At 43.0% G+C, this 24,140-nt stretch overlaps 2 protein-coding genes across 5 annotated transcripts; one reads left to right on the top strand and one right to left on the bottom strand.

Moving 5' to 3' along the window:
• Window positions 1-7: 7 nt before the first annotated feature.
• LOC115405786 (kelch-like protein 40a) lies at window positions 8-3,840 on the top strand. Its single transcript, XM_030115487.1, has 7 exons — window positions 8-90; window positions 176-1,461; window positions 1,548-1,708; window positions 1,838-1,945; window positions 2,255-2,440; window positions 2,644-2,793; window positions 3,433-3,840. The coding sequence occupies exons 2-7, from the start codon at window positions 340-342 to the stop codon at window positions 3,542-3,544; spliced, it is 1,839 nt and encodes a 612-aa protein (XP_029971347.1). The 5' UTR covers window positions 8-90; window positions 176-339; the 3' UTR covers window positions 3,545-3,840.
• Window positions 3,797-23,967, bottom strand: LOC115405787 (vasoactive intestinal polypeptide receptor-like). Of its 4 annotated transcripts, XM_030115491.1 has the most exons (15): window positions 23,822-23,967; window positions 20,258-20,320; window positions 18,846-18,939; window positions 17,931-18,047; window positions 13,496-13,602; window positions 13,287-13,384; window positions 11,926-12,055; window positions 9,517-9,670; window positions 8,462-8,522; window positions 8,165-8,231; window positions 7,993-8,084; window positions 7,709-7,838; window positions 7,076-7,117; window positions 6,907-7,003; window positions 3,797-5,304 (listed from the first exon to the last, which is right to left on the bottom strand). In XM_030115491.1, exons 2-15 carry the CDS (start codon window positions 20,315-20,317, stop codon window positions 5,279-5,281), a joined length of 1,275 nt encoding a protein of 424 aa, XP_029971351.1. In that variant the 5' UTR covers window positions 20,318-20,320; window positions 23,822-23,967; the 3' UTR covers window positions 3,797-5,278. The 4 variants fall into 4 exon arrangements, with proteins under 4 accessions (XP_029971351.1, XP_029971350.1, XP_029971348.1 ...); XM_030115490.1 differs by lacking the exon at window positions 3,797-5,304 and having other exon boundaries at window positions 5,399-7,003; XM_030115488.1 differs by lacking the exon at window positions 3,797-5,304 and having other exon boundaries at window positions 5,399-7,117.
• Window positions 23,968-24,140: the final 173 nt, after the last annotated feature.

The following is a 24,140-nucleotide window of genomic DNA, read 5'->3' as shown; positions in this document are numbered from 1 at the left end:
TAGTGGACACATTCAGGCTCAAAGTCAACATTGCAATAAGACCAAACAGTGACTTGTGGTGTGATATCACAGCGATCGGCCTCAGCTCTGGTGAGCTGTTCTGCCGGATTTAACAGCCCCCATCATGGATTCCTCAGCTTTGTGACGATCTCTCCTATAAATACCCCTGACTTAGGCAGTGCCTGACAGCCACGGACAGCTGCTCCCGCCAGACAACCAACCCGTGAAGAGCGCCCGTCGCAATTTGAGCCTTCCTGTGAACGCTGGCAGTCCGGCTCTCCGGTCTGGAGTAAGAAGGGAAACCCACGAAACCCAACCGGCACAAGGCACCAGAACAAAATGGCTGCCATGACCATAGATCCGGCGGAGCAGCCGCGGATGTACCAGCAGACCCTGCTTCAGGATGGACTGTGTGACCTTTTGGAGAATGATAAGTTTGTGGACTGCGTCCTCAAAATCCAGGACAAGGAGTTTCCCTGCCATCGCCTGGTGCTGGCAGCCAGCAGCCCTTTCTTCAAGGCCATGTTCCTGTCCGACCTGGAGGAGAGCAAAAAGAGGGAGATCGTCCTCAAAGACGTGGAGCCTGGCGTCATGGGGATGATCCTGCGCTACTTGTACACGTCCGACATTAATCTGACAGAGCAGAACGTCCAGGACATATTCATGGTTGCGAACATGTACCAGATCCCGTCGATCTTCTCTGTGTGTGTGTCCTATCTCCAGGAGAAGCTGGTGCTGGGCAACTGCCTGGCAATCTTCAGGCTCGGGCTGCTCCTCGATTGCCCCCGGCTCGTTCTGACGGCCAAGGAGTTCATCTGTGAGCGCTACCAGGTGGTCGTCAGAGACCAGGACTTTCTCCAGCTGGGCGCCAGCGAACTCGCCATGATCATCACCTCAGACTCTCTGAACGTCGAAAGGGAGGAGCTGGTGTTTGAATCCCTGATGGAGTGGGTGAAGCATGACGAGACCAACCGGGTCAAGGACCTTCCAGAGCTGCTGCACTGCGTCCGTTTCAGACTCATACCTTTGGAGTACTTCAAAGACAAAGTGGAGCGCCATCAGTTCATCCGGTTCAGCCAGGAGCTGAAGAAGGATCTGGATCTGGTCAAAGATGCTCACAGAGGCCGGCTGCCCAAACCAAAGAAACTGGAGAGCGACAGGGCGACGGGGGGAGAGGGGGGTGAGGATGAGGAGGAGGAGGAGGAGGGATACCTACCAGGTATCCTCAACAACAACCCTCGCTTTGGGATGTTTGAGACGGACCTGATACTAATGATCAGCAACACAGGGACTGTGGCCTATGAGCCGGTAGGGAACGAGTGCTTCGTGGTGTCAGAATCCACAGAAATCCCGAAAAACCACTGCAGCCTGGTGACGTCGCAGAACCAGGTGTTTGTCGTTGGAGGACTTCTGTACAACGAAGACAACAAAGACGAGCCGTTCAGTTCTTACTTCCTACAGGTAACTTTACCATCGGTTGTCAGCAGTTCGGTTTACAGATTGATCTCTGACATATTTTATTTCTCACACATACTTTTTCTCCATAGTTTGACCCAGTAAGCTCAGAGTGGTTAGGGATGCCCTCACAGCCCAACCCTCGCTGTCTGTTCGGCCTGACAGAAGCTGAAAACTCCATATTTGTTGTTGGAGGAAAGGAACTGAAGGAAGGAGAGCATGTGCTGGACTCCGTCATGATCTATGACAGACAGTAAGATTCCTTTTCCCGTTGTGCACACTCTTGTTGTCTTCTTTATTGGTGTGTTGAATGACAGTACATGCAGGTTTATCTTTAACAGTTAGTCACTTTCTGATGATACACCTTTTTCTTTGCACACAGGTCATTCAAATGGGGAGAGTCTGACCCTCTGCCCTACGTAGTGTACAGCCATGGAACCGTGTCACACAAAGGCCTCGTCTACGTGATTGGAGGAAAGTCTGAAAGCAAGTAAGCGCTGATAACTCATATTTCACCATTTCGTTACACACCGAGGTTGCTTTCTTCAGCCAGTTGCTGCATTTGTTTGACTTTCCTCACTGAACGCCAGCAGGGTACAGTTCACTGTGTACGGTCTTTTAAGGTATCATGAGATAAAATCAGACTTGCCTGAAGTTGTGTGATTCACAGGAGACAAGTTTAACCTAATAAGCAGCAAAGGAGCATAATGTCTAGCATGTTTCAAAGAAAAAAAAATATATATGGGTTGAAAATCATTATAAACTACAGTCATAATTCCAATCATTTGTTTGTGTACAGGAAATGCATGAGACGAGTGTGCGTCTACGACCCCACTAAGTTTGAGTGGAAGGACCTGGCTCCTCTGAGCACAGCCCGCTCTCTGTTTGGCGTCGCCGTCCACAATGACCAAATCTATGTGGTGACGGGAGTGACGGACTCGGGCCTCACCAGCTCCGCGGAGGTGTACGACATCGCCACCAACAAGTGAGACAGCTGTTCGTTTTTTTATATGGCCCACTTTATGTTCTCGTTATGAGGTGAAGCATCCGTCCGCAGTAGTGAGATGACTCACTGAGTGTGAGCAGCGGCACATCATTAGATCATAAAACGCTACTCGCTGTGCTGGTGTGAGGATCACACCATTGTTTTTCCTTTGTGTGTGTGTGTGTGTGTGTGTGTGTGTCCAGATGGTCTGAGTTCACAGAGTTTCCTCAGGATCGCAGTTCTCTCAACCTGATCTCAATGGGGGGCTTTCTGTACGCGGTGGGGGGTTTTGCCATGATGCCCAGTGAAACCAGTGAGGAACCCGTGCCAACAGAGATGACCGACATCTGGAGGTGAGGGAGCGTTACACACATTTCACACACACACACGCTCAGTCTTGTATTTCTATCCTTGTGGGGACCGTCCATTGACTCCCATTCATGTCTAGCCCCTAACCCTAACCCTTACCCTAACCCTAACCCACACCACAACAAAGCCTAACCCTAAATAAATGTTTTTGCACTTTTACTTTTTTCAGTAACAACAACATGGTCAAGAAAACACTGTTTCTCCTACTTAGGACCGGAAAAAGGTCCCCACAAGGCACGTCGTTCCACGTTTTGCTATCCTTGTGGGGACATTTGGCCCCGACAAGGATAGAAATACAAGAACGCACACACATACACACACACACACACACAGACACACACACACACACACACACACACACACACACACACACACACACACACACACACACACACACACAGTGACTGCATTTGCTGAAATAAGGAAATAAAAATAATAAAAATGTGCATATCCTTGAACAAATTTTAAAGACTTCTATCTTGAATTCATATTTTGTGTGGTGAACTGAATTATTTAAAAAATAATGTACATCATTCTACATGTACAGTATATAGATTTTTTTTTTTTTTAAATATTAAGGGATTTGATGGTACCCAGAGCAAAAGGACATTTATTTCCAACAGATATGATGAGGTGGAGAAGAGCTGGAACGGGATTCTGCGTGAGATCAGCTATGCGGAGGGAGCCACCGTCCTTCCAGTGCGTCTCAACACTCTGCGTTTCACCAAGTTGTAGCTGAAGTTCCTTTATCAAGAGATAAATATTGTTGCATTGTAATTAAAGGAAGTGATTGTGAACTTATGGCATGATGTTTCAGTAAGAAAGCTGTATTTAGCTTCTGTTAAGTAGAAAAGAAGTTTCAATTCATATTTCACAGCAGGGGGAGACAAAAGCATGTTCAAAGCAAAAGTTAGAGAAATCAAGATATCTAAGTTAAAGAAATAAAAACTCCACTTTGTACTTCTATTTTTGTTATATTATTTCACGCAGCTATTACCTGTAATGTTGTATTTGAAACAGAACAAATAAAGATCATGGATGTTTGATACTTTTGGTGACGTGCTTCATAGATCGAAAAGAGACTTTATTAGAGCCGTACTCACAGTGCAAATGTTTTTTTTTATTTGTCTTCACTTGACATGTTGTTTGACGACATCTGAACACGTCACTCCACACACTGTACAGAACGACACATTTACATGGCAACAAATACGAAAGACTCTGTCAACTTCACGTTGACGTGATGCAAATACCACGAGAAGAGGAACGCAGCCTTGAATGTAAACATAGGTTTCCAGTTGACACCTGAGCACTGAAAGTATCACCACAAAACACGTAATAAAATATGTCTGGATCCATATTTGCATCCTAACAATATGTACAGTAAGAGCTGTGTGTGACATGTGGTCTGAGGTACTTCTCATGAGTTTGACTTCAGTTTCGGTTTTACACACACTGGCACAACAAGGAGAAGAGAACTGAAGACAGATTCCAACATGAATATCACACGCAAGAACGCACCAAAACCCGCCTTTATGGAAATGTTTGAAAACATTTTTCACCATCAGTCATGATTTAAGGTAAAATTAAAGAAGACAAATAGTGTGCAGACAACACTTCTAGTTTGATGACGTGGAACCAAAGATGAGGATGACACTCTATAATGTTTGGCATTTTAAATGTTCTCATTTTTTAAGTTATTTTGCTATATCCATGCCATCTTTTGGCAAAAATGTTATTTTGATCCAGTTCTGATATGAGACTTAAAGTTTAAGCGTCGGCATATTTCACAAATTAAAAAAAAGAAATCTCCTGCTGACTATTCTTGGCACTTTAGATGTAAAAGTTCACATTTAGAGTTTTCTAAGTTTAAGCTTAGTAGCCTTTTCACGATTAACTGGACAGTGTGAGAGTTTTAACTTCTAAAATAAACCGGATCAAAATCAAACTCTGAGAGCCAATCTGATTTCACTGAAAAAATCAGTTTTTGGACATCCAAATAAAGAATAGTGCTTCTAAATGATGTGATGCATTCTATAGCAACAACTCATTTTATCATAGTTAAGATGAAAAAACTGATTTTAATAGCTTATAGCCTACAACTTTCCACCTACAAAACACAGCAGTGATACATAATGTGGAGTGTATACAGCATTCTTTGTCTTTTTTTGTGGATTGTTTTGCTGTTTCTTGTCGTCATGTGAATCCTCCCGTCCGAGGAGTGGGACTTTCCACAACCGTTGCTCGCTGCGTGAATGCAGTTTCATTCAGGACTTGGTTAAAGCAGATGTCATGTTGGTACCTTAACCTACCGTTGAAATATTATTTTTGTATATCTTTCGGCGGGTCCCTTGTGGGGTCACCACCCCAGGTTATGTAATTCTGACGCGATTCAGGGTTAAGGGCCTTGCTTATGGCGCCACAGTGGGCCTCGAACCAGCTAAAAAGTCTGGTCACAGCATCACTTTCCTACAGCCTCCAGGTCCCAACAGTCCCTAGAAGCATGAAAAAATTAATCAATGAAATTATCAGGATCTTCACCGTGATCAAGTAGTGATGCTTCTCAAAATCTAGAAATGGAACAGAGCATTTTTCTGAAGATTCAGGTCAGGAAGACTTTTTTTTTTTTTTTTTTTTTTATCTCAGAGGTTTCATCAGTTCATGCTGTTCCCTTGATGAGGCTGGCTGCTCATTTGTCCAAGTAAGAGAGGCCTCTTCCCTGGACAAATGAAAACATGCATAGCCATGGTGCTGGAGAGCTACTTCTCCTCATGTTTAATAATGTGCCGTCCTGCTCCAGGCTCCAGACTGCAGCTCGGCTCAAATGAATCAGTAATCATATCGAGTTGCAGAAGCCTGACAGTAACCCTTTCATTTGCTAAATATCTAATACATGCAAATCAGTTGGCTGACAACACTATGATCAGAAAATATGTCGTAGCTCGTGTGCGGCAGTGAAACCTGCAAATGGCAACATTCTTACTTTAGTCATGTCAGGTTATCACCAGAAAAAAAAAAAAAGTGAAAACATATGATGTTGTTGTTGTGCTGAAGAGAAGAGAAGCAGTGGAATGATTCATCCAGCTAATGGAAGTTAGTTATTCTTTCCACATATTTATTTACAATTCTGTGAATTGGGGAGTAATAAGTGAACACATCTGCTGCGTCTGTTGGGAAACCAGGCATCCAAGACAAAAGCGACAAGACCCTGAAATCTGAGAGAACATGTTCACCAGCTGAAGCTTTAGTCTTCTTTTCTGGAACGTCACTCGACAGTAAATTCAATGGAGTGTATTCTCACGTAAAACTGTCATAGACAAGACAGAAACAACCAGTACGTGGTTTAATCCATAGTTTTTTTCCCCCCTGTGACCACTGTTAAGTCCCGCAGAGTCACCTCCAACGGTCCCCAAAGCAACATGAGCCATTAGGCTAAGTGGTTGGAGTCCTCTTGTATAACACACCCTTTTAATAAACATCTCATTTCTTATAGGATGCTGCTAGTCTCTGGCTTTTATTCAATCTATCGCTTAACATCATGGAAAACACCAGCCAGGAGTCCTCCCCCCGGGTCTTTTTAAGTCGCTTGCAGTGATAATCGTGTTGTGAAAGACATTCTGGACTGCGGTAAATTGACACTGACAATCGAATTTCTGCATCTTTCCAGCAGCTAGTTTGAGTTGACTCATCTTGTGATTTCAGTGAAGCATTACGCTGGAAAATGAGCTAGTCTCTTCGTCGCAGCACTGGCCTCTATCACATGCCAATCTCTCTGTGCAGAAAACCTCCACTATCGTGAAAGCTGCTCATTATTCAAAGCTTCTTTTGCAGAGTCCAGCAGGAATGTTCCTGTTTCTGGTGTTTCTATATTGTGGTTACAGTCATTTGTAACTCATCATTTGTGGCTGTTAATTTACCTCCAGCAAACAATATAAGCTTCCGTATTAAAACATTGAACTGACCCTCGGGAGCCAATATTTACTGCATTTCAAAAGCCACACATCAGATAGTGGAGAGGTGCTCCTGGCACGCAGAAGTCCGGCGTGTGGTGGGGCTGCATTTGGTCAGCATGGTGATCTGAGTGCTGAAGTTGTTACCGTTGCTCCCTATGGAGGGCTGCTGGTATTTGGTGTCTGCACCCAGGAACCTCTGCAGCATCCATCTGCGCCACTTACGCTTGATCTCCGACTGCACCTGCAGCCGACATGGAGAGGCAGATAAACACAGCGAAGGAAAAGCTGCGCTGTTGAGCTTTAATTTACTCACCTCTCCGTTCAGAAAGCAGTACAGCACTGCAACGACGAAACCCTGTGGAAGAAATAGTACCATCGGATAAGAATAGCTGCTGCCGCTGCTACAAAGAGACAACAGCGTGATAGCACAGCTGGGGAGACACTCAAAATATTTGTATATGAATAATGACGGTAAGATTACGACCGACTTGGTGCTCAGACAGGATTTTCATCATTTTGGTCTCTGGGAAATTCTGGGAAAGCATGCGATATCACTCTGGTATAAATTAGGAAAACTCTCCCTTTGCCAGATTTTTATTCTTGCACTTTGCTCTCAGCGTTACCGTTCAATTTAAATCAGCAAAGTCATCATTCAAGCGTTGAAAATTAAACATGTCAACTAAACGGACCGTTCATTTGCTTAATCAGACAAGCTGTCTTCATCACAGCCAAACTGTTTTCATCAAAGCTTTGCAGGCAGATTTAAGAGTTTTTCCTTCTGTTGTCGGGACAGTCGTACGCGGTACATGGCACCAATTCGGCCCACAGAGCCTTACAGAGGATCAAGTTTGGTACATCAAATCCTAGAGTTCAGGAATAATGCGTGCTGCTTCTGACTGATATTTATCAAAAGTTGCCGGCGTGCCCCGCTGTCGAGTGACGTTACCTGAAACGAGCCCAGAATGAGATCAAACACCAGCCTCACTTGTGGATGTATGTGGTCGGGGATGAAGGCAAAAATGATGTAGTTAATGCCAAAGAGCGGGATCAGCAAGAGAGTGGATTTAGCCAGCCTCCTGAAATCAGAAGAAAACCGAACAGTGAGGAGACGGCTCGACGAGATCGAGAGTTCATCTGTCCCGAAGCTCTTGCTCAACAGAAAAATAATTCATTACGTGTCGCCTGATAAGAAATGACTGAAATGTTTACATTCGGGGGCCGAAAACCTACGAGTACTGATTGGATTCCTTCCTCCCGATATCAGGGCAGTTCATCTTCTGTCGCAAAATCCGGATGATACACATGAAGAGGAAAAAGTTCACCTAACAAGAGAGGAATGTTAGTATCAAGTTACACACAGCTGCCTGAGAGGAGTGGTCTGAGGAGCTCTGGAGTAACTCACAAGTATAGTTACTAAAATGGGGGTTTTGATGATCCACCATGGACTGTCGTGAATGATTTCCCAGCATCTGATATCAGACAGGAAACAACAGGGATTATACACAACTTGTAAAGATATTTGGACTGAAACTATCCTTTAAACATAATTAATAAAATTTTCATGCACATTCAAGTTGCACTGATGATGTATGTTCGAGCCAAAATTTAAACAGACCCAATTCAGCCCGACGTGAAACAGCTGGAAATGATAAATTCACCTTAATCGGTAAGATTAAAAGAGGAGAGGCGGATGTCTCACCCAGGGTGATTTAGATAAGCCTTCGTAATCACCCAGGCTGAGATGAAGATGGTCGGAGCCCCTGCAAGCATAGAAAACATAAATGTAGTTATCTGTAACATTTTTCTATGTTAAAATAATCTCATATGTCTCAGAAATAAACAACCAAGTATCAACTGTCTAAACAGTGTTCAAATAAACATTGCAGCAACTCAGCAAGTCCAAGCTTGCACATGTGTTAGACACAGCAGCACTGCAGTCTGAGTAAAATCGCCATTTTTAGCAGAATCTCTTCAACATTGGCCGATTCTGTGCATTTAAAGAAACCACTGCTCTTGCTGGATGAGACATTCTAGTCCTATATGGTTTATTGACGACTAATGATGATGGGAAAATATGGAGAATATAAATGTGCGTTCAAAAATGTTGACATGGTAAACAAACTGTCGGCTTATTTTACAGATGAAAGCACTCAGGGTTTGCCCAGTCGGAGTGTATGAACGAGAAGGCTTTGCTGAGAAATGGAAAGCATCTTTCTTTTTAAAAATGCATCAAGTTCAAGAGGACGTCTTTGATCTCTTTACTCAGGACGGAATCAGTTTCATCCTGTTCTCCAGTAAGGATTCAAGGTTTCTTTATTGTCATGCCAGCATATGTTGCATGACATGGTATAAAATTCCGCACTCGCGGCCTGGTGGACGCCAAAACATAAATAAGTAAAGTAAAAATAAATACTTGAAGCTGTTTCCTTATTAGACTGAATTACAACTGGAGCAGAGTGCCACCTGCCTGCTGCTGCTAATCTAACCAGGAACCATTCATATGCAAATCAAGACGCTCCGCGTTTTCCTGGAACATCTGCATGTATGAAACCTCACTTCTAAATTCATTTACATATAGTCAAAATACATCTTACTTCTGTGGACCAAAAAAAACAAAAAACAAAACAAAAACAGCCATGTCTCACTGGAACACTTCCAAATACTAAGAGAGATGGATTGAAAAGCCCCCGCTGATAAATGGAACTCAAGAGGCCATCAGTATTCATGAGCGTGTGGTACAGTGGCAGTACGTACCCCAACCAATAAGGATGTACCACCAGAAGTACTTTCTTTCAGAGAAGAAGGAGACGGCTAACAGAGCGTGGAGATAGAGGCCCTCCACCAGCAGCCAGAAGAAGCTCGCCATGATCCCATAGTGGAAGAAGGCCACCACCGCCTTGCAAACCAACTACAACACATTTACATGTTAATGAGTTTTTTTTTTATCGGCAGCAAATGGAAATTAATGCAATTCTTAAACAACTCAAATGGCGCAAACACCTTCTGTCTGCAGCGAATGAGGCTATGCGGTGTGTATCTTATTAGATTACACATAATAGATCTTGATGACTCACTTGTGGGACACAAATCTGTTGGAATTGGCAATTCATCAACGAAAAGCAGCCGTGAGGAGAGAGTCAGTGAATGTGAGCAGAACGCAATTAGAGCTGAGGCTCGGGTTTTCGAGCACATGTAGTGATTATACATGAGGTGTTGAAATAATTAAATCCGGAGTCCAGATCAAGTGTATTTAAGAAGTGAATATGTCTGAACCTCCTCAAACCACCAATCTGAAGAAACGGCTGAATAGACAGACAGTGGCGCTTCGCAGTGAGGCGATCCTGCAGTCGAATGTCAGGATGAAATCACAATGTAACCAACACCCGAGCACAAACACAGCTAACGATTGTGAAGGGGGGGATTAAAATGTTAGTCTTAAAGACTTAAAGGGTCCAATTAACATCATTTGGTCACAGTTTGCTGAATAATGATAACAGTGTAAACAATCTATGAGCATATAATGAAACACTGCTGAGCTCAGTCTTTAATGCTGTTATAAAGCAATATCTGGCTTAATTTAGCTGAATGTCGCAGTGCAAATTATAAAATGCCTCAGAGAAAAATAGCTGTATTTGGATGTTCAGTCAAATATTGAAGGAACAGTTAAACATCACAACACACACACACAAACACACACACACTGGCCAGGTTTAGAGGAAAACAGGTTTCTCTTGAAAGATGTCCTGTATATCCCTGAGTCTTTCTCATAATGTCAAAATGTATCGAACATTGTTTTGGAGTTGTTAAACTTGAGGTAAGTAAATTATTTTCGCTCTTTAAATTCATCTCCCATATTTCTACACTGGTTGTATCTACATGTAAAACTCACATCCTGCCCTTATTCCCCACCCTGGACTTCAGGGACATTCAGTTGGGCGGGCAATATCTCAATATTCTGTTTTAAATGGATCGCTAATGAACGAGTAGAGGCTTTGACTAATAACTGAAGCAGCAAAGTTTGAAATATTCATCTTTACACTTTCTGGGTGAATACTGTAAAACAGGTACTGCAGTGACGTGGATTCTGGCTGTGGGTTTCATATTTAACAGACTGATATGAGGGCAGTATCAAGCTTTATGTCTCACGCAGACATTGAGCAGAATCAGAAGCTCTCTGAGCCTCTGTTCCGCCGCACTTTGCGTCACTCTTAACTTATATCTAAAATAAACATGACAGGACCATTGGTTCATGCTCACGCACTTACATCAGCGCAACTTTATTTCTTCTAAACCTGCAATACTGAACAATTCTGTCATTGAATTAAGTTTTTAGCTGTGAAATTTGCTATTTAACAATCTGGAAACTCTTTGTCCCAGTGATGAGATTTTCAACCAATATATGTAAAGGGAATATAGGTGGTGGATGTAATTAAATGTATCTCGATCTTGGGGAGGCGGAATTTGACTTTCTGTTATAATCCCAAAGAAATAGTTCTCAGCTTCTCAGAACAAGTGGAGTTTTATGACAGTACTTTTACGAGCTTTAAAAGGTATGGGAGATTTATAAACTGTGTTTGGGGAGGACGTTGTGTGCATGAAGATGAAATATCTAAACTCATCCTTTTACAGTCAGCAGTCACACACAGAGGGGGTAAAGCAGGTGATTTACAGTCGGCTGCTCTCATCCTCTGGTGATAAAGCTATGAGCGTAAGAGCTGAGAAAACAACACTGACGTCCATGGCTTGATCAAGTGTGAGACTAAAATTGCACAAAGCCGTTGTGATGTCCGCCGCCTTATCTTAATTTGACGTTTATATTACGGCCGTGATCTTAGATAAAGGGAATAAACCTGGACGTCGGAGCTCTGAGTGTGATTTGTGAACGCTGTCGGCAGTTCAGGCTTAATGCTCAGCAAACAGGAACTCTCACAACATCCTGCTGAATGTGGAAACACTGTCCCAGGAGGAGAAGAGACTCAGTAAACACTGCTACACCCAAAATGCTAAGTAAACGCCAAAACAATCCTTTTAAGACAGTGAAGTATGAGCGAGCGCCTGCTCAGGTAAGAACACACAGTCGGGCCTGAAACAAGCCAGTACAGAGCAAAGAGAGGAAAGCGAACAGAATCGAGAGGGAGAAAGACGAGACGGCGGCAGACTTACAGGTGACTGGCAATTGACCGTCTCGCCCACATCATAAAGAACCACGTCCTTGATGAACACAGCCACTGCTTTCAGTATGAAGGACACAAAGAGATGCATGTGGATGTAGTTTCTTGTGCAGTGCAGCTTCCTGCGGAAAGAGACAAGCGAAGGGTTCAGTTTCCAGATAGAAAATATTTTCCTCTGTGAATTCCTCTTCATTAAGGACAAAAAAAAAAAAAAAAGATGATACTGACAAAATGTCCCAAAAGGAGGTAATCGGAACAAATCACAAGTAAACACTGACCCTACGAGTCAGTGATTCAATTTGCAAAAGAAAACAATGACTAAAAGGTTGCATGTTTGTAGTGTTTAGACAAACCAGCTCGGCTTGGATAGTAAATATCATTCCTCTGAATCACTTTTGTGTTTAATTTTACTGAAGTTGTTTACAAAAAGGTTTCTTTTCTATATCTATTTTAAATGTTTTTAACATCAGTTTTCCTTTACCTTTGTCCTGAAAATAGTTTGATTGATTGAACATGATAGATATTGTGTGATGTGCTTCTTCCTAAAAATTACAGAATGTATAAATTCTATTCATCAAGCAAGCATGTGGTCTTAAAAGGAACTATAATATTGAACAAAGACCTCCGAATATCTGTGCTGGGTATTCGTTTCAGAAGTAAACCAATACAAATTAGTGTAAGGTTTCATAGAAAACGTCCCTGATGTAGATTTTCTTCCCTGTGTGTGTATTCAGATGTTTTCCTGGACAGCGCACGACTTGGGCGAACTGTGTAAACCATCAGGGGGAGTCACGGTGCGATGACAAACTGCATCCACCAGCTGTTCCCACACCACATCCTGCCTCTGCTCCATAAAGTGAAGCTATTGGCATTTATAAGGCCGAGATGTAAACATCCCCTGTTGTTGGGCCCATGGCAGACAAACATTTCCAATACAAACTTAACAAAACAAGTTGTTTCTATTAGAAACGCAAAGTATCAGCCTTCTGCTTATCTTCTCCCTCTGAGCTGGAGTCACGCTGGACTATCCTGTGAAAAACAGCGGCCACTTTAAGGACTCTGACGTTTGATGGATTGATTTTACAGCTGCTTGCAGAAGACCGCTCAGAAATGTTGATACAGATGAGATCAGACTTTCATGACGCACCTCACAAAATCTGCTGTGTGAAAGAAAATAACTGAGTAAAAACTAAATGTAGCACGTAACGTGTAAAATAAGAGGTGAACGGAGTTTTATTGGCGCACATCATGGACGAAAGGTGTTTAACACAGACAGTGAGGTTTTAATCGGATTTACGGAGGAATAAAAAGTCCCATGTAAACGCACGGATTAAAGCACTTGAGAGTCCTTACTGGAAGAGGCAGAGTATGATGATGGCCACAGTCAGGGAGACGAGCGACACGCTGTGACCGATGGTGTAACCCACTTTGATGGCGTCAAGGAATTTTCCCTGCAACACATTCAATTACAACTTGTGAACAAAAAAAAGCTAGCGCAGACCGAGTTTGACTCGTAAGCAAAGTGAAGCCGGCCGGAGGAGATCCAGCGCTGCGATACTGACTGTATGATCCTCGTCCGTCGTGCCGTTGAGATTATATCCACAGTCCTGAGTGAAGTTAATGCTGATCGGGTTCCATCCATGCTCAGTGCAGGTCTTGGAGAGGTTACCTGATGAGGGGCAACAGTGAACATCATCCGACTATAAACCACACTGCAGTGTTGACTTCAGAGGGTTTAATGCTCAGCAGCCTGTCGGTGTGTTGAGAGGGGAGTTCACATGAGCCGCAAGGCAAAAACTAACCCTACGTTTCCTCACACTTCATCATGTCAGGCCGTGATGTATGCGCCTCGCTGCAGCACTCCCACTAAAAAGGAATGGAAGGACTGACTGAAGGGGATCAGTCGTCCGACTGGCTCAGGGACGCAGCGACTTGTTCCCATGTGTATCTGCCTTTGTATGTTTCTTTACTACTCCAAGGCTATACCACACACACACACACACACACACACACAACTGAGAGACCAGCATTCAAGAGGATACATTTATATATTTTGACTCTGGCTTGCCCCGAGGGGGGGCGGAGGTGAAAGATCAAAGTGCACTAGACTGGCCATTAAGAGAAAAGAGGGTACTTTCTTCAACAAGTAGCGTCGTGTTCAGTCGAGCACATTATGGAGCGTTTACCACAGTCCAACGGAGGGTCAGGGAGGGTGAAGTACAAATAGTTTCTACAAAAAATGACTTTCACTACAGCAAAAAAAGTCAGAAATGAACTCAATGCACTTTGACTGGATGTTTCAGTTATTGGGTTTCCCTTGAAAAAAAGATGCAAAGGGAATGAGATGCTGCAGTGAACGGGCCATTCTGGCCCTCTACAGCAAAAAATGACCTTCGGCATATTTTAGAGATTTTCATTTTTGTATGTTAATGGACTCGTACCTCCAAAGAGCAACAGAGAGTTCAAGAGACATTACACATCTCGGTAGATGGAGATCAGCAAAAAGAAAAGAAGCATATCAGAGAGCAGAAGCTCTTTCTGGAGCACCAGAAACCAGAACACAGTCAGCTGGAGCTCAACTTCATAAATTGATCTGAGTGCTGCAGCACGTAGGTCAGGCCATCGATATCTTCTATACTCACAGTATTATTATTATTATCAAACAAGGTTTGCAGGGAGGTCTGGAGTTGACGGTGATAATCAGCATTCTATTTTCAAACTAGATCCATATATATATTTTTATTCCTTTAACAAATTCCTTTATTTCACACCTTTCGCAAAGGTGGATGTGGATGAAATGTGGCTGTTTAGAGACACCAAGAGCATTTATCCCAGCATTCCTGAGACATATCTCACAGGAAGCAGGCTGACAGCTGCATGACTTTGATTAGCCTTCTATTGTATAAAAGCCTGTTTATTTTTATTTATTTATTTCTTTTTTCTCATTTGCTGTCTTGCCAGGAAAGAAAGAAACAGGTGACAAACGAATGGCGGTGCTGCTGTAGAATTCTAAGTGTGGGACATTCCTCACATTTCCCAACCGTATCGCTCCGCTGCCGCTATCAAATCAAGACTGAGTTGGGAAATGACCAACAATCTTAGAACGTATTTGGCATCGAAATTTGGTCGGCGCTCAAATACCTGAGTGGCGCACTGCAGAGAAGACGGAGGCTTAGCTTCCTTAAACAATATGACAAGACACAAAGGCAAAGAGGCGAAGATAAGCCGCTGCTGTTTCAGCCCATGCCACCACTGGATCTGGCTTGTTTGAGGGATTGCCAGAAGAATGCTTTCATCATCCCACAAAACATGACTGCAAGGGTTTTCAGCGCAAAAGCAAAAGAGAACTGAGACGAGTTCTTCACTCCATAATCACTCCTATTTCCAGGCTTTTCTCCATCAAGGATTTTCTGCCATAGACACAAATGTTTCATCTTGTCTAATTATATCTTTGAGGATGAACTATATTGGGAACATTATATCAGCTCCAAATCCGCTGAACGCTGGAGCCTGAAGGTGAAAGCACTCTGTCACTCCACGCCTGCGGAGAGGGTGAGTCTCCTGCGTGATTAAAGGAGATGAATAACTGTGTGTTTGTGTTAGACCAACTAGGTAAAGAGTTCATGAGAATGGCATACTCTATCTCAACTAAATTTATGACTTGGCCTCTGAATCTCTGTGGCGCCGAGTTTCGTAATGCTTGTTTTTTTTTTTTTGTGAGCGAGGCCAATAAAATGAATGGGCTTGGGATGTGTCAATAAGCTCAGTCTGTTGAAACTGCTCTGAAATGTAAAGCTAAAACTGAGCTTTTTTGACATGAAATGTGCTGTTTGCATTTCAGACTTTTAAAGAATCTAGAATGTTTGCTACTGATGAATTTGCAGCGATAAATCTATACACTGGGTTCTCAATGTGTTGCCATCGAGTCCGTTTGTCCTGAGAGCAGAACGGGTTTAATCAGCGAGGCCTTCACAGATGAGCTGATTTATTACATTATTGATAACATGTACATCAGTGAAGCGACGGTCACTTAAAACCACTTCTCCTTTAGTTGAGGCCCCCGAGCCTCACGCCGGCCTCTGCTCAGCGGGGGCCCGCTGAGCCTCTGAACCTTTGACATGCCAATGAAATATACCTCATCTGCCTTCAAGCACACAAATCAAGCCATTCTGCATTTGTCCTCTTCTCTTTTCCCTGGAGTGCTTTCCCCTCCCGGGTCACTCTATCTCCCATCTGGGTCACATCACAGCTTCCCACACAGCCCATCTTCTCCGCACAGAGCCTTCGCATGCCGGTGATAAATATCTGCTCCGAGACCCTCTCATGTCCTGGACATGATGGGGAAAGCACTGGCTCCTTTACAGCAACTGGAACCCTTTCACTCAGTCCACATGAGGCACAACGTAGTCCGGCTTGGAAGTACTGTAATCACGAACAGCTGAAATTTGCAACTTTCAGCTTGATCAAAGGTAGAAAAGGTGGCGGAACATCTGGTGCTGCATGTGCATTTAGTTAAAAGAAAAAGAAGAAAAAAAAAAGACGCAAACTGACAAGGTATGTTTTGTATGATCACAGGCAAGCAGACTTTTTTAATAAAGCGTGTTTAATGCATGGGTATGAGTATGTTTTGGTTCATTAGCTGCTACGTGCTGTGCAATTTTCCTGAGTAACTGGCTGTGTCTGACTTTATTACAGAAAAAAAAATGTCTGCACGTTAACATTGCAGGATTGTTGTCACAAAACATTAAGCTGAAACAGGCCTCAGTCGTTGGGGGGAAATACACAGGTGAGTCCCGACAGTCCTCAAAAACCAACATTACCTGTTTGAAAAACATAAAATTGAATTCAACCAGCTTTACAGAGTCATACCTAGTTTTTCTTTCTATTTAAATAAGCTTGAAAAACTCATCAAGGATAAATGATGTAACTGAGGTTTTCCTCCCAGCTGACTGAAAACACGCCAACTTTGTTACCTCCTGTGGCATAATTACACCGAGCAGGCTGGGCTTGGTACTCAGTGACAAACTGAGATACGCAGGAACCTCGCAGGGGAATAATCCCAGTAATGATGAACAGACTGCAAAGCCGCCAGTGAAATCTCTGAACAGTAGATACCTCTAGTCTTAATTAACACCGCTTCCCTTTGAGGCTTTCACAGATTAAAGACGGACAAACAAACATCATGCCGCTTTGATGGCCGGATGGGAAGTTGTTAGTATTCTACCCTTCAGCGATACCGTACTGGACCTGAATGCATCATGGGTATGAGCCACAGGAACCTGGTGCATAATAATTTCTCATCCAGGAAATATAAGGAAATTGACATCAGAAGCAGGGGTCAATAGCAAAATGGAGGTTGAGGGAGGATCAACATGTGTTCCAGCATCTCTGTTTTTGTTTGTTTCAGATTTGAGCATATGGAAGCAGAGGTATACTGTCATCACTTAATCTGCTTTTGTTCATAAAAATAACTTCTATTTGACTTGTTCTTTAGCAGATGAATGAAGTCTGCTTGAACATCTCAGATCAATCCACTGTTTGGGCAGTTGGTATAAATACAAGCTTCACACACAATACGTTCCACGCCTTTACGTCCATAGGGAAGCGCTGGCAAACAGCAGGCAGGCAGTTCAGTTTGAGGAGGATTATGATTCTGCTGAAGTCATATTTCCACAGGATGGATGGAAGTCAGTTATTTGCTCTGTCGATCGACTTCTATGTGGCTCTCCAATTTGTCTTGAAGGAAAAACATGTTTCTGTAAGTTTCTACTTTTCTCAGTTAGTTACATTCAGGCAAAGACGGTAATATTTCAATTCAGGCATTTATTTCCTGTATCTGCTTTTGTTGAGATAGAGTCACTGGAGCTGGAACCTATAGTCTATGACCTCCCAATATAAAGCGGTCAGTCGACATACAGTTTCGCTGAGAAAAAAAATAATCGAACTCTCTGATCTGTCAGCCCATACAGACAATGTGATTATAAAGTTGATGCTTGCCTGTTGGAGTCATATCCCTGGAAAAGTAAAAGAGGTATTTGGGGCAGGGGATGGTGACCACCTCTCCCACGTCGGCGCTGGGCCAGCAGGTGATCCTGTCCCAGGTGGAGTTACAACCTGACGGAGAAACACACAGACGGCGTCACACAAACGGCAGGTTGTTAGAAAAAGTGCAACAAAGAAAATCACACAAGAATAAAAACTGAATTTTGCAGAGAGAGTTTCCTCCCACTGTGGAGACATTAATCTACAGGAGTTCCGTCAGAAACAACGTATGAGCTCAGGTCAGCTCTGGGTTCATGACAGCAGCTGACCTGAGTTAACGTATTGTCACCAAGACTAATAAACCACTCCAGGTTCTTCACTACCTATACAGTGTGTGTGTGTGTGTGTGTGTGTGTGTGTGTGTGTGTGTGCGTGCAGCTTCCAGGCTGCAGAATTGGGTCGCACACATTTCAATTCGAACACCTGCTCTACAGTTTATCGCCGCGATAAATCATTTTACAAGGCGCTAATCTGCAGCATCGCCCCAAAGAACTGACTAAAATCATGATCCGTTAGAATTCATACTTTGCAGGTGATGCCTGAATCAAAAAGATAACGAGTGTTTAATGGTTCTCTCATTATTCCTTCAGTTAGAACAAACAAGGTTGCAGTCCCACAGAGGTAACAAAGGCTCGACGCACAATTATCCCCGCAGAAGATAATCTTTTGCTGCATGCTGCATGAAAATCCGAACCTAGCAGCATGTAATTCAACCCTAATGACAATCAAAAAAAGAGCAAATCGTTTAATCATTTAGATTTGAAACTGAGCATGTTTGACAAGGAGTGAGCATTCGCTGGAAAACATGAGGCAGAAAAGCTGCAGCCACTGAAAGCAGGTCATGGTCAGCCCAGGAGAAAGCAGACGTACCTGCTGTTTTGTTTTCAGCCTGAGCTTCACACAACTTCTTCTCTTTAGCTATTTCCCGCTCCATGTCGCATATCTGGTTCTGGACCGACAATATCTGCGGAGAGAAAATAGCACATGTTTGTAGTAGTAATTTTATTTCGAGGGTTAATCTGAAGTTGTCCAGTGGCGTCCAAACCGTGGTCATCCACTGTGCAGTCGCCGCTCATATTAAAGGAAACACATTTCTTCATCCATCACGCTGATACCTGCCATTATTCCCCAAATCACATTCCAGTCACACAATCAATCTTGTGTCTTCGCCTCCACTGTGACGGGGTATTCCCTCGGTCTGCATACCGTGGACCGAGTCGTCCATGCATAAAGTGATTCGATACGTAGTTGAATCTCAGTGAGTTTACAATCAGACTCTCTGCAGGACAAGATGATTTACTGGACCTACTTAGCTGGATGAGTCTCCTCGCTGTGGGCATCAATCAGGGTGATGGTAGGTGGCTATTGTTAGCCCCAAAAACGAGCCCATATGGCTCCAGCCTGCACACAAGGTGACTCCAGCCTTTAAGTCATGATATATCTGGCTCCTCAGGCAGATTCTGTTGCGACGCCTCAAACAGGGGAGGACTGGACCACATGCTGACAGTGATGGATCAGGGCTGCCCTGAGCGCTGGGGGGAAATTCCAGGTGAATCACCAAGACCATTATCTTCACTTTTAAGGTGCTGCAGGAAGATCGAAGATCCATGACTATATTTTCATCGCCGGAAAAAGGAAACTTGCACCAATGAAGATGCACAGACTAGCAAGAGATGTTGACCTGTATCTGAATTTCAGTGATTCTCACATGCTTTAATGCAGGAGACAGTTGGTGGATTTGAGTGTTGGAGACCAGAGAGCAAGGGGAAAGACAGAGGAGGCGTTGCCATGGCGTCCACCAGAGAGACCAACAAGCACCTCCTTGCTCCTCCTGGTAATCCACCTTAATTTAATGAAAGTGGATCGAGAGGACATAAAAACACCACAATGTGACTGAGAAACCATCACAGCTGCAGGGTAACACTGTTTGGTTGGAGCCATTATGGAGGCAGCTGAACTGAACTGGCTTGGGGGCAATGAATAGAGGTGAAAGACATTTAAAAAAAAAAAAAAAACTGAAGTGAAGGCAGTGAAGTTAGGTTTGAGGCTGAAGGTCAGACATGTAGTTGAAATGTTATGTGGAAAATCAAAACCTTGTTAAAATAAACACGTGGGTGAAAAACATTAAATCTCCCATTTAAAAGAATCAGAGAGAGGAGCATCACAGCCGGAGAGGTGGAGCAGTTCCTCCACCTCACGTCTCCCCATTAGATCAAATAGTTCAGTACTCAAGAGCAAAAAGTCAAGAAATAAAACAGCTGAAAGTGTTTAAATATACTTACAGGTTTCAGCAGCATGCTGGAGCAAAGGAGCAAGATGCCTCTTGAAATTTTCGCCAACATATCCTTGAAAAAAAGTTGAGATATTACTTAAAAAAAAAGTGTCACAGAAAATGATCTTAATGTCAGTCGATATTGAGAGTAAATTGATATTCCACGGGAGGTCTGAACGAGTCTCCTCTCTGAAACTGTGCGTCCTTCTCTGTGTGGAGTGAATTGCTCCACTCCTGAAGTCCTCCTCTTCCTCCTCCTCCTCCTCCTCCTCCTCTTCTTCCTCCTCCTCCTCTTCTTCTTCCTCCTCCTCCACTCCTGCTTTCCCTTGATCCATCAACAAGTCACGCGAAGACGTGACCACAGTGTGTGAAGGCAGATGAATAATTATTACAGTGTGTGTGTTTTTTCATCTCCTAGTGTCGCGCTTCATTCTGTAACTTGCAGATTGCTGGTTGCATGAAGAAAATACTCAACAAGTGCTGCAGAACTCAGCTCGACATAGGAAATACAATAAGGACGTTTTCATTAAAAAAAACAAAAACAAAAACGCATCAGCGTAGGTATTTTAAGTTGATGTAAATTCAGAAAATAAAGCTGAAATTTATAAACTTCTTGCAATTAACACAATTTGAAATTGATTTTCAGGACTAGAATTGAATTTTAGTCAAATTGAAAAACGATTCATTCTTTATTGATAATTCTGGCGTGTTTGTTTGGGGAAAAGGAAAGAAGATATTTCTCTAACCACTGCAGGAACCCATGTGGTCGCCTTTTGTTCAAAGTACATTCGTGGGTCCTGCAACAGTTAAGTCATGTATTGGATGGGCATTGAACTCTATTATTATTTGACAAGTTCAGAGTAAGAGTGAGATGTCTGAAGCACTGCGCTGCAGTGTCTGGTTGTACAGATTGTGCAGATCCAGGGGATGAACGATGAACCCTGAGCTGCTCCAGCCTTCTTCAGTATCAGAATGATTCACCATGGAAGAACAGACTCTGTTATCTGTTATTAAAGAGTGTGATTGGAGAAATGAGATTCGAATTAAAGAGAAAGGTCAAACAATGCATGTGTATGCAATGTTTGACCTTTCTCCTTCATCCATGAATCCTGTCCTGAGCAGCTTTAACAGGTCCCGAAATGTTTGTTTTTGTTTATCATACATATTGAAATGAATAAGGACTTAATCATTCTGCTGAATTAGAACCAATAGCGTAAAGAATGCCTCTGTTGGTCCACGACCTGCTGATTTACTAAAGCCCCTTAACGTTTTCCTTGAGATATGCAACTTGTTTTTGTTTGTGAGAGTTCAGTCTTCTTAAAGTTACATTTCGCTAAAAGGGAGTCCATGAAAACGCCATTGTTAAACACACCAACATAATAAATCTTCTATAATCTGTCTAGTTGAGTCAGAGCTTCCTGATTCAACCTCAGTAACAACTACTGCAATATCAGCTTCACGGTCCCGTGATGCAACAGTCCGACATGTAAAACCATTCCGATGATTGTGTTAACAGATTTATTCCTGGTTTTAGACCACGGATGCAGTAAAACCCAGACGGTTCTCGTGTGTAAAGACGGTCAGCAGAAATCAGTCATTTCCAGATAAGATAACGCTGCTGAACCGAGATGGAGAATGATGCATTGTGTACATATGTTTGTGAAAACGCTGGTTGCATACTCTGGAGAACTGCACTTGTAATTCATCCAAAACCATGTGGGGAAAAAAGAAAAATGTCTGTGTTTCCCTCAAATCTCCTCGGTGCAAAACATGCAGCGTGTTTATGTGTTTGTCCCCGGTCAAGTGGTTGCATGCATCTGTGCATAGTGTGAATAAATTACATTTCTATGTAATTTACTGGCAACAATGGACAAACCAGTGCTTTGTTTTATATGCACTGACTCCTGCAGCAGCACCGTGTCCTTCACTGCCTCGGTTTTACCTCTATAGGTAACTCACCAAGATAAAAGCCTTGACAGATATCAGGAAAAAAGGGTTTAAATGTTTGACCTTGTGAGTTCTGTAAAGTAAATGTGATTTCACGTGGTTTAGTGAGCTTTATTCCTTGAAACTTTATTGAACCTTTGAGATCTGTGTGCAAGCTTTGCTTATTATGTGATGAATAGACAGCAACCAGCAACTCAGACAATATAATGCAGAAAATTACTGCGGCCGTCTGACACCACTTGTGTTTACCGCACTCTCACACTGCTCGACAGAAGTGCTTTATTGCCACTTTGTGGGATATCTATCTTCAAGCATCTGTCATAAACATGATCCACGCTTCATTTGGTCAAAGGTTTCTTTTTATACTGACCAGACTAAAGATGTTTACATTGTTCCTGTTCACCTCCTGCTTCTGTCAGAAACTCGCCATGCTGTGCAATCAGGGGCATCCTGCAATCTTCTGCAATCATGCAGCAATCAGATAACAACCCAACATGAAGACAAACAGTGTGAAATGTGACACTCATCAGATGAACAGACCTCATTTTCTGTCGTTAAAACACAAAGTGCCTTAAATGAATGTGTGAATTACTAAATGCGGGTAACTGCGGCACTAATTGTTGCTTTTTGATGTTCAAGTTGAAAATCCTCTTCACGGGCATTTTTGCTTTGCTCGCTGGGTCTGATGCAAAGAATGAGCTCTTTCCCACAAGCTGTCAGTCAACACCGCAGATATTTAACCAATATGATGAAAATTAGAAAGACGCAACAAACTCATTAAGCTGGGATGAAGATCAGAGAGAAAAATCATCTCCCCGGCAGGGAAATGAAGACCTGTGTGTGTGTGTGTGTGCGTGTGTGTGTGCGTGTGCATGCACCGTGGTGTCTGATGAGCCTGTCAATAAACACTGAGAGCACAACGAGACAAAGCAGACCTGTTAATGTTGCAATCACAACAGTGTCAATACAACATTAACAGCTCTGGTTTGATTTGTTAAACATGTGTTTTCCACTGAAATTATCTTTTTTTTTTTACACCTGCCCCACGATGAGATTTATGGTCACATCCAATGCTCACCACAGCAAGGTAGATGAAGGCAGGAGACACACACACACACACACACACACACACACACACACACAGTCTCGTATTTCTATCCTTGTGGGGACCTTCCATTGACTCTCATTCATGTCTAGCCCCTAACCCTGACCCTTACCCTAACCCTAACCCACACCACAACAAAGCCTAACCCTAAAGAAATGTTTTTGCACTTTTACTTTTTTCAGTAACAACAACATGGTCAAGAAAACACTGTTTCTCCTACTTAGGACCGGAAAAAGGTCCCCACAAGGCACGTCGTTCCACGTTTTGCTATCCTTGTGGGGACATTTGGCCCCAACAAGGATAGAAATACGAGAACACACACACACACACACACACACACACACACACACACACACACACACACACACACACACACACACACACACACATTTAAAGGCGATGCCATGTTTGTCAGATTCCCGATCCTCTCATGAAGACTCTCCTAGTTTTTTTTACCCACTTGCTCGTTCTTCAGTGCGAGCAGACTTCTAATCATTTACTGGAACAGCCTGGAAGTCTTACCTGTGTAGAAATCCACTGATTTCTGGGAGCGATTGAGAAATAAACCGGAGCCAAGCAGTATGTCTGGAATGATGTAGTTTCTTTCTGAATAGTTGTAATCCTGTTGTATTATCCTGGAATCCTTTCGAATATCTTCCTCGCATGGTGAGGAAGTGTTACAGGAAAAAGGCTCAGCGCAAACAAGCTGATGTTGTGAGCCTGGATATCTTCTATCTTATCTCACTCAGAGGTCAGAGACTGTGTGTTCAACTTGAAAACAAATACCACAAGATTTAGAGATGTGAATGACACAAAGGAGGATTCTGGGACGCTTTTCTCT

This window comes from Salarias fasciatus, chromosome 18 (genome assembly GCF_902148845.1).
Source record: "Salarias fasciatus chromosome 18, fSalaFa1.1, whole genome shotgun sequence".
Taxonomy (NCBI): Eukaryota; Metazoa; Chordata; class Actinopteri; order Blenniiformes; family Blenniidae; genus Salarias; species Salarias fasciatus.
This window is presented reverse-complemented; position numbering and strand designations above follow the sequence as displayed.

Coding starts and splice junctions, on each gene's coding strand:
- LOC115405786 (XM_030115487.1), top strand. CDS start 340: ATGGCTGCCATGACCATAGATCCGGCGGAGCAGCCGCGGATGTACCAG. Junction 1,946..2,254: donor GGAGGAAAGTCTGAAAGCAA/GTAAGCGCTGAT, acceptor GTTTGTGTACAG/GAAATGCATGAGACGAGTGT. Junction 2,794..3,432: donor GAGATGACCGACATCTGGAG/GTGAGGGAGCGT, acceptor TATTTCCAACAG/ATATGATGAGGTGGAGAAGA.
- LOC115405787 (XM_030115488.1), bottom strand. CDS start 20,317: ATGTTGGCGAAAATTTCAAGAGGCATCTTGCTCCTTTGCTCCAGCATG. Junction 9,671..11,925: donor CGGTCAATTGCCAGTCACCT/GTAAGTCTGCCG, acceptor AATGTGTTGTAG/TTGGTTTGCAAGGCGGTGGT. Junction 7,118..7,708: donor TCATTCTGGGCTCGTTTCAG/GTAACGTCACTC, acceptor TTTCTTCCACAG/GGTTTCGTCGTTGCAGTGCT.